We start from the raw sequence: 10,478 nt of genomic DNA on the forward strand, positions 1-10,478 counted from the left end.
GTTGGCCAGGCTGGTCTCAAACTCCTGACCTCAGGTGATCCGCCCGCCTTGGCCTCCCAAAGTGCTGGGATTACAGGCGTGAACCACTGCGCCCGGCCGCCCAGTTTCTTTTCACTCCAGGCCTCTCACTGCTGTGCTCTGATTGAGATAGAATAATTGTGCACGTGTGCAGGGCGCGGCGACGTTTGGAAGCGTCCGGCTCCTGGTAATCAGCACAGCCATCATCTCGTTTACCGTTTCTAAGTGTTGGGACCTTTGGTATCCTGGCCGTTTGAAACTCTAGTGTTGACTCTCATCGCCTCGCAGTGCTGCAGACCACTAAACTTAGTCCTCCTGTCTGGCTGTCATTTCTAGTTTTATGTCTTGTTAAACGTTATTTATTTATTTATTTATTTTTATTTATTTATTTTTTTTTTGAGACGGAGTCTGGCTCTGTCGCCCAGGCTGTAGTGCAGTGGCCGGATCTCAGCTCACTGCAAGCTCCGCTTCCCGGGTTCACGCCATTCTCCTGCCTTAGCCTCCCAAGTAGCTGGGACTACAGGTGCCCGCCACCTCGCCCGGCTAGTTTTTTGTATTTTTTTTAGTAGAGATGGGGTTTCACTGTGTTAGCCAGGATGGTCTCGATCTCCTGACCTCGTGATCCGCCCGTCTCGGCCTCCCAAAGTGCTGGGATTACAGGCTTGAGCCACCGCGCCCGGCCAAACGTTATTTATTTTTTATAGAGATGGGGTCTTGCTGTATTGTCCAGGCTGGTCTCAACCTCCTGGCCTCGAGGGACCTGCCTGCCTTGGCCTCCCTTGGGATTGCAGGCGTGGGCCACTGTGCGTGGCCTACACCACTTAGATTCTCTGGGTCATTCAGTCACCCTGAGTCCTGGTGAGGGTGAGGCTCTCTGTGGGGTGACTCAGTTGTGTTGTGCTGCTGTAACAAAACACCCAAGATGGAGTAATTTATCGTGGGCGGAAACGGACTGGCTTGCAGTTCTGGAGGCTGGCACGGGCCGTCTTCCTGTACGCCCACGTGGTGGTGGGGCCAAGGCGTATTCACCCTTTCACAATGAACTCACTTCTGGAATCGTGAACCTGTCCCTTGGTGACAGCATTAAGCTATTAGTGAGGACAAAGCCTTCATGGTCAGGTCACCTTCTGCAGATGCCACCTCTTAATTAGGCTGCGTGGGCAAGTGAGTTGCAGCACGCGTTTCAAGAGACAAATGCCCACACCACAGCAGTGACCTCGTCTCTTTCAGGGTATTGGTGCTTGTCAGACACTGGCCGTGACTTGCATCTGGGTGCGTGTGTGCCTCTCTGTGGGGGCCACCCTGCCGTGAGGCGCCAGGAAACCAACGTCAGGGAATGTGGGGGTCTCCCTGAGAGGCTGCCGAGTCAGCGCGGCTCCTCTGGGTCACATGGGTGGGCTCAGCGGCCTCCTGTGCCTCCCCCAGGCCTGGAGCCTCCCCTGCCCTCTGGTGGGCTCCAAGCCTCTTCCTCAGCCCAGCCTCCTGCTGTGCGGCCGCCGCGCTTTCTGGAAGCTGAGCAGCTGCTTGTTTTTTTTTTTTTTTTTTTTTTTGAGACCGAGTTTCTTTGTCACCCAGGCTGGAGTGCAATGGCACGATCTTGGTTCACTGCAAGCTCCGCCTCCTGGGTTCAAGCAATTCTCCTGCCTTAGGCTTCTGAGTAGTTGGGACTATAGGCCCAGCTAATGTTTTTGTATTTTTTTTTTTTTTTTGAGACGGAGTCTCGCTCTGTCGCCCAGGCTGGAGTGCAGTGGCACCATCTTGGCTCACCGCAACCTCCGCCTCCCGGGTTCACGCCATTCTCCTGCCTCAGCCTCCCGAGTAGCTGGGACTACAGGCGCCGCCACCACGCCCAGCTAATTTTTTTGTATTCTTTAGTAGAGACGGGGTTTCACCATGTTAGCCAGGATGATCTCGATCTCCTGACCTCATAACCTGCCCACCTCAGCCTCCCAAAGTGCTGGGATTACAGGCGTGAGCCGCCGTGCCCGGCCATGTTTTTGTATTTTTAGGAGAGATGGCATTTCACCGTGCTGGCCAGTTCGAGACTAGTCTTGAACTCCTAACCTCAGGTGATCCACCTGCCTCAGCCTCCCAAAGTGCTGGGATTATAGGTGTGAGCCACCGCATCTGGCCTCTTGGTCATCTTTTATGTGTAAATTCATCCTCTGCTATTTCTGTTGCTCAGGGGTGGAAAGGAGAGGGGAACCCAAGAAAGTCACACATCCACACTGTTGACAGGAGTTCGGCTTCCAGGCAGCGCATGTCTGTGACCTCAGGGCCATGTCCCGAATTCCAGAATGGGGCTCTGACCGCCGAGACCCGATGCCACTGGGTCCCTGTTTGCTGCTTGACTCTCTTCAGAGCCCAGTGTTGACTCCCGCTCTTTGTGGCTGCCCCGGCTACCGGGCCATGTGTGTTCCCCACCCACGAGGAGCTGACCATGCATCTGGCTGAGCTCACATCCGCTCTGCTGGGGAAGAGCTGAGGGCGGGGGTCGGTCCCTGACCAGCCAGCATCCCTGCAGTAGGAGGCGGGTGTTGCCCACGCCGGTGCCTGTGGTCTGAGGGGGCTGGCCCTTGATAGACAGGTGGGCGAGTTCCCCCCCCCCACACCTCTGGGCACCAGGGCAGAGTGCACCGTGTGTGCTGCGTTTGTGGTTGGGTTCAGGTACTGCCTGGTAGGCCTGTCTGCTCTGAGCCTCCCGGGACAGCCTGAGGGGCTGCTGTACAGCTGCGTTGGGGCCCCCCGGGGGTGTGTTTGTGCTCCCATCCTGGGTGCTCCGAGTTGGTCTGAGGTTAGAGAAGTGCAGTGAACGGTGTGTGCACAGCCTGGGGCTGGGGCCTGCTTCCCAGAGCATCTCGGGGCCCCCTGAGACGTGCCCTCCGGGGAGGTGATGACGCCGCCCACACGGAGGAGACTGGCCTGTGCTGGAAGCTGGAGGCGGTGGGGTCCTGTTGGCACTTGGGGGATGAGAGTGCCCCAGAGAAACAGCCCAGGGGGCGGCGTGGAGTCGTGTAGAGTCTGTGGGATCTGCCCACTCTGCTGTGGACCTGCCAAGCTCAGCATCTGCGGATCCGACCCAGGAAAAGAGTCGGTGCTGGGGGGGGGCCGGTGTTGGGGGGAGTCTGTGTTGGGGGGGCTGGTGCTGGGGGAGTCGGTGTTGTGGGGGAGTCGGTGTTGGGGGGGGCCGGTGTTGGGGGGAGTCTGTTGGGGCAGCTGGTGCTGGGGGAGTCGGTGTTGGAGGGGGTCAGTGTTGGGAGGGGCCGGTGCTTGGGGGGTCGGTGCTGGATTTTCAAGAGTCCAGAGACCATCCAGGGCAGAGTGTTCCCCTCAGAGGACTTCAGTCTTTTCTTAGTCCTTCACCTGATTGGATGAGGCCCACTCATGGCAGTCAGCTGATTTACTCAGAGCTGACTGATTTAAACGTTAATCTCATCTAAAGAAGTAACTATACAGAAACCTCCAGAGTAATGGTTGACTGAAATCTGGGCACTATGGCTCAGCCAGGCTGGCACGTAACATTACCCATCGCATGTCAGTTGGAAGCTTGGCCTTTGGAATTAACTCATGAGAAACTGTGGTGCTTCTCTCCTATGGTACAGGTGCAGCCCTGCTCCTTTCTGTGTGGAAACGGTCCAGGAGCATCTCATGTGGGTGGTGGGCAAGGGCAGGGCCTCTGCGTGAGGGAGAGCAGCGGCAGCCACTCCTTCGCAGAGCCAGCAGGGCTGTCTGCCCCAACCATTACTGGACTCAGCCTTTTCTCCCCCAGCAGTGACATCAAAATTGCCTGTTTATAGGATATAACAAAGATGATGCCAGCCGTTAATAAAAACGTCCCCTAATCAGGCAGTTAACCTGCTGCAGTTTTTTGGGATCCCAAGGGCCCAGCCCAGGCTCCTGTGCCCTTGACCACCGTGGGCCAGTCCCTGGGGGCTTGTGGGAGCCTCAGCAGGCCTGGGAGTGCCAGGACCCTTAGAGGGCAAGGGTTCATCTGAGACCATGGGGTTCTGACTCCTTCGTGTCATTTCAGCAGCAGCGAGTCCTTTGCACATGTTGGCAACACACGCATCCGCCTCGGCCTCCCTGCCCACAAAGCGGCACAGCGGTGACCCGCCGGAGCAGCCCGAGCTGAAGCGGGTCAAGACAGAAGACGGCGAGAGCATTGTCATTGCCCTGAGTGTGGACGCACCCCCGGCAGCCGTAAGGGAAAAGGGTGTCCAGAACTAGCGGCTGGGAGAGCTTTTCTTTAACAATATCAACTTTGTGGTGCCAAAAGGAGATGTGGCCTCCCGCCAGCACTCGGGGTGCAGGGCCCTGTGGTTGGACTTCACCTCCCAGCACTGAAAACACAAAACCCAGGTGGCCTTAACACTCCTTAAAGTAAAGACAGAAGTCACACTTGAGCAAAATCCACACACAACAAAACCTGATTTGGGAGAGTCGCCACTGAGTACCTGCTGGGCTGCCTGTGGGCTCCGCTCTTCCCTACAAGTGAAACTGTCCTCCCCCGAGGACCGGGCAGCACTGTGTGAGGACGGCATAGTCAGCACCTGCTGTGAGTGGCTCTCCCAGGACTGGGCCCTCAGGATCCACCAGGCAGCGGAGACGTGTGGAATTAGAGTATTTTGAGATGTCCTTTCTTTACAAAATAATGGGGTCTTGGGCATTTCACATCACTCCATTTCTCCTCAGACTTTCGGAATCACACAGGCCCTTTCCGTGGATTTCATTTGGGGAAAAACAACGTAGTTTTGTTTTTGTTTCCAGCCTATGGAATGATTTCCTTTTGTCTGTCTTGTTAAAGTTCAGATGAAGCTACTTTGGCATCTGCACATTTCCGTGTTACAGCAGCTGCCTGATGAATTTTATCCACCTCCATTTCAGCGGGTGGCTCGCATGGACAGGTGGACGGACATTTGTGGCCACATGGAACCCTGAGAACCCAGGGACGAGCTGGTGCCGGGAAGGAACTGCCGGGACTCACCGAGCTGCACTTAACTGTTCTCTTTCTGGCGACTTTTTGTTGTTTGTTTCTTTGTGTTGACTTTGTCCCTGGCAAAATTTTCCACTCTAAGTAAAATAAGTCTCCTAAGTATTGTGTATGTTTAAAACGACAGAACCATTTCTACTTAATTTGGAAAAAAAGATTCAGTCTTTTATCACAGGCCCTTTTGAAACTCAGATCCCAGGTCTCTCCGTGGTATGTTTGTATTTGGGGTGTCACCCCCGGCTCTGGGCGCCCTCTGACCCGCTGTGCACTCCCCACCTTCGGTGAGCGGCCGCCATGGTGGAGCGGGGTCCGAGCCACGTCCTGCAGGGGACGTCCGGGGCATTTCCTGTTTTGTGGTAGGAAACCTCCCTGACCCTTCAGAACTGAACCCAATCCTGAGGCTGACTCCTCTACAGAAAATGAGAGGGGAGGAGGGGGGTGAGGGAATGAGTGGGAGGTGCCCGCACCTCCTCGCCCGGCTGGCTCCTCAGGAAGAAACCGCTCGCCCTTCCCGAGTGTGCCGGCCGAGGACCGCGGCCTCAGCCTGATGCTGAGCTTTTTAATGTCATCATCGTAACATTATTTATTTAAATGTAGTTATTTTGGTATTTAATTTTTTTTTTTTAGAGAGGAAAAAACCTGTATTTTCGTGGTGGGATGAAATTGGGATGAAATGGCTCAGAATGGTATCTTTAGGCAATTTTAAACCATTTATTATTTACATAAAGACCAAATATGGTGAATCTGTTCCGTGAATTGTGTCGGCCCTCAGCGTGGGGCTGTAGCAGCGTCACTGTGGTGACAAACATTGAAAGGCATGAAATCACTGCACACTAGCTGGATGATAACTCAGCCATGTAAGAAATAAAAGCGAAACCGTCACGTGACTGAGACCATGTGTGTGACCGCAGCAAATCGCAGCGTGTGGATGGATCAGAGCCCTTCGGTGCAGCTGTCTGCATCTTCCAAGCACTTTACAGATACCTTGGAATGTATATTTTTGTCTTACTCAGAAGGTTTGCAGTTTGTAAGATCATTAGGATTCTGCTGTATCCTGTGTGTGGAGTCAGGTCCCTCCACAGAGGGCTGCAGCTCTGTAGGTCACAGCCAGTGGGGTTCTCTGACAGGAGACCAGCTCTCGAGCTCTGAGTCAAGGAACAGCTAGGTCACCGGGGAGCTTGGCGTGGACATCAAGCAAATGCATCGTATGTCCCCTTGGAGACGTTTTTACGCAGCTGTGTATGTTACTATCCAGGAGTCGGGGTGGACTTTCCCATGTGAGCTCAGTCCATAAACTGGTTACTTCTGATCCTGGAACGTAGACTTGACTTGACAGGTCTGGATCTGTTTCTCCTGGGATCACAGGTAAGGAAAACGCCCAACTGTCAAATGGTAAAGAACGGAGGAGGGTTTTTTTTGTTTTTTGCTGTAGGCACCATTCTGCACCTTGAGGCCAGACTGAAGTGTGCCTGTCACAGATGGGAAGACGCTCCTGTCTCCTCCTCACTGCCACGCTCGCTTGGCTTTTTCATTGGTACGTAGGAATTTAGGAATATCAAGGCGAGAGCAGTAACAAAATCATAGATGAGCAGACTGCCACAGCGCGGGTTTTCTTGCCAGTCTTTAAGGCACTGTTTCTGAATCTGGAACTTAGCTCTGAACCTCCAGGAACTCGAGCACGGCAAGGGTTACTGAGCTGCTGTGGCCCCTGGTGCTGGAGCTGCGGCAGCTTACGGAGAGGTCCGGCGTCAACCCCAGCTGCGTTGCTGTAAACTCCCAGCTCTCCACTGTGTTCCTCAGTGTCTTATTTTCAGGAAGTCTCTTTGACCTTTGCCCAACTTCTGAGCTCCTCAGGGACTAGAAACAATTTTCAGTAGCTTTGCCCTGAACCAAACAAGACAACAAAAGGGAACTCCCGCATGACCCACGTCACGTGGTGCCCTCGGAGTGTGTGCGGCAGGTCCTCGGGTTGCTCCTCTCGCTTCAGTAGGGTGCACTGTGGACAGCTGATCTCCTTCAGTCGTCTACCCACTTCCGTCAGTGTCCTCCTAGAATAACAGTAGTTGGTCATCATGGCCCTTCAGTCAGTCTGCCCACTTCCGTCACTGTCCTCTGCTAGAATAACAGTAGCTGGTCATCGTGGCCAGAAGGGGGATGTGGGCAGTGTCAGGACTTGCGGTTTCTGTGCTGTGTGACACAAGGAGATAAGTGACAATCTTAGTCCTAACGTCCACTATTCTAGAAAGCATAGTGGTGATTTATGTGCAAAGATTTGAAATTTTAAGAGTACCAAGTTCCTGAAATTCAATAAAATATTTTTATTAATTTTAATGGAATGCAGAGTATCATTTTCATTTTGCTAGACTTTTCTTTTTAACTTCATGCTCTCTTCTGAGCACACTGGAGGCCTAGCACATTGGAAGAACTCACCAGGGAGCTGCACTGAAGACCAGCAGTGTAGGCCCCACCAGCGGGACGGCGTGTTGAGTGTGCAGGCGGAAAAGGCGCCGTGTTACGGGCAGTGGTAACAGGGTCTTGATGATTTATCTATGATGTCGGAGTTTTAAAGTTACCTGGAGATCGTGGCTGTCACTGTTTCTTCTGCAGACTTTCTCTCCAACCTGAGGATGAAGATCACTGCAAAGCACCTTGAGGTACATTTTCTCAGGAAGTGAAAAAGCAGCTCGTGGCCGGGCGTGGTGGCTCATGCCTGTAATCCCAGCACTTTGGGAGGCCGAGGCAGGCGGATCACGAGGTCAGGAGATCGAGACCATCCTGGCAAACACGGTGAAACCCCATCTCTACTAAAAATACAAACAATTAGCCGGGCGCGGTGATGGTGCCTGTAGTCCCAACTACTCGGGAGGCTGAGGCAGGAGAATGGCGTGAACCCGGGAGGCAGAACTTGCAGTGAGTGGAGATGGCGCCGCTGCACTCCAGCCTGGGCGACAGAGCGAGACTCCGTCTCAAAAAAAAAAAAAAAGAGAAACCAGCTCTTCTGAAGACGTACTTGGTATTCAAGTACAGGAACACTTTGATCTTTCAGCCCCTGAAAATCGGGTGTGGATTGCTAATGTCTGGAATTGTGAGGACATCATCAGCACTCACCAGGGCAGCAGAGGGAAGAAATCATGCTGAAAATGACAGAGGCCTTTGGGAGCTAAATGATGTTCACGGACAGAGAGTTCATAATGGAGTGTTTTGTTCCTTACACTGATCCCCTAATTTAAAACAGTTCATATTGGCATAAAACAACTGTTTGTCACACCCTGCGAGACTCTCTTCCAGCAGGGTGAAGCAGTCGTTTGTAATCTGTTTCTGCCAGGCCTGTGTCTGCAGTGCACCCGGGCTGTGTTCATGGGTGCTGGGAAATGGGCACTGTTTGTTGCCCCCTTTCTGAGCCATGTCCACGGCAACACAAAATGAGAATTCAGAGTGGGTCTTGGGTGACCTCTGATGACTAAACTGGCCACAGAGGTCTCCGCGGGCTCCTCCACCCTGTCTCTCCTAGGGGTTGTGACTGTGGACCCAACAGAGCAACTATCTCAGTCCTACAGCAAGTCACCCGTATGTAACACAGAACAGGCAGACCACAGCCGGAACAAGGACCGGTGTGACGGGTTTTTCCTGGGTTCTCCCCTCCCGTTGCTGGGCCTAGTCCACTGCTGAGCCTAGTCTGGGGTGGTCTATCAGAACCACACATTAGGGATGAACATTAGAATCTCCAAGAGAAGCCCCCTTCCCTCTCCTCCTGGGCAGAGAAACTCCTGCAAGCTGCAGCCCTGCAGACACGACTCCCACAGAACCCGTCACTCTGACGAGAGGAACTGGAAAACGGCTGCTCTAGTCCAAAGAGCGTGAGGGAAATCCCTGCTCCACTTTGGCCCCAGGCTGGACCTAGTCATAGGAATGGGATCAGCACAGAGAGGCTAAAACCTGGGCTTTCAAATCAAAGGACACAGCAAAGGAGTTAGAGACCCCTAAAGCTCCAAAGGAACGGCACTGACCTGGGGAAAACAGCAAAGGCTGCGTGAGCTCAACTCCTGTGTAGACTGGCCCCTGGGTGAACAGCACAACAGAGACTGGAAAACTAGCCTGGCACCAGAGCCACAGCTCCAGCTGGCACATGCGTCGGGACATCCCTGGTGACCTGCCTGCTGAGACGAAACTCAACATCCTGCAGAGGGTGTTCATGGACGTGGACTCTCCAGGTATCCAAATGTCCAGAATACAAAATTACTAAACGTAAAAAGAGCCAGAAAAATCCAGCCCTAAAGTGGAAAGACCGAATGCCAACTCTCATGTGACCCAAATGTTGGAAACATGAGATAAAGCACAGTGATGATAACCATGCTCTGTGAAAAAAGGGCAAATGCTCCTGAAATGAATCAAATACATGAAAAAATTCAGTGAATGAACAGAAAACGTTTGGAAACAAAAATGAACTGGGGCTTGTAGGACAAGACCAAGGGTCGAGTGTGGAAGTCACCAGATTCCTATAGAACAGAGAAACAACGTATACAAACATTTTTAAATAAATATTTTAGTCCGGGCGCGGTGGCTCATGCCTGTCATCCCAGCACTTTGGGAGGCCAAAGCAGGTGGATCACTTGAGGTCAGGAGTTCGAGACCAGCCTGGCCAACATGGTGAAACCCCGTCTCTGCTAAAAATACAGAATTAGCCGGGCGTGGTGGCTCACACCTGTATTCCCAGCTACTTGGGAGGCTGAGGCAGGAGAATCACTTGAGCCCAGGAGGCAGAGGTTGCAGTGAGCCAAGATTGTGCCATCGCACTCCAGCCTGGGAGATAGTGAGACTCTGTCTAAATAAAGATTCACAAAGCTCAGTGAATTCCAATAAGATAATCTCAAGGAAAACCACGTTGAGGCAATAAACTAAACAGATTTTTTTTTACCCTGGAAAGCAGCCAAAGACAGTTGACTTACACAGGCTGAGTATTCCTAATCTGAAAATTCAGTAATCTAAAATCCAAAACTTTCTGAGTGTTGACACGATGATCAAAGGAAATATTCATTGGAGCATTTTGGACTTCACGTTTCTGAATTAGGAATGTTGGGCGGGGCATGGTGGCTCATCCCAACACTTTGGGAGGCCAAGGCGGGAGGATCACATGAGCCCAGGAGTTGGAGACCAGCCTAGGCAACTTGGCAAAATCCTGTCTCCACTAAAAATAAGCCAGGCGTGGTGGTGTGTACCTGTAGTCCCAGCTACTCAGGAGGCCCAGGCGGGAGGATCACGTGAACCCAGGAGGTTGAAACTGGACTGAATCGTGATTGCACCACCACAGTCCAGCTTGGGTTATGGGAGTGAGACCTTGTCTCAAAAAAAAACAGGGATGCTGAATTGGAAAGTACATTGCAAATACTCCAAAATAAAAATTTTAAAAATTGCATTCTGAGACTGGGCACGGTGGCTCACACCTGTAATCCCAGCACTTTGGGAGGCCGAG

At 52.6% G+C, this 10,478-nt stretch overlaps 1 protein-coding gene across 1 annotated transcript in view; it reads left to right on the top strand.

The window, feature by feature from the left end:
• Positions 1-7,344, top strand: part of FOXK2 (forkhead box K2) — a 111,906-nt gene extending 104,562 nt beyond the window's left edge. Inside the window, exon 10 of the mRNA XM_025363495.1 lies at positions 4,049-7,344. Within this exon, the coding sequence (XP_025219280.1) occupies positions 4,049-4,245 (197 nt within the window). The 3' untranslated portion in view covers positions 4,246-7,344. The remainder of the gene's footprint in view (positions 1-4,048) is intronic.
• The last annotated feature ends 3,134 nt before the right edge of the window (positions 7,345-10,478 follow it).

The sequence above is a fragment of the Theropithecus gelada genome, chromosome 16 (genome assembly GCF_003255815.1).
Source record: "Theropithecus gelada isolate Dixy chromosome 16, Tgel_1.0, whole genome shotgun sequence".
NCBI classification, from domain to species: Eukaryota; Metazoa; Chordata; class Mammalia; order Primates; family Cercopithecidae; genus Theropithecus; species Theropithecus gelada.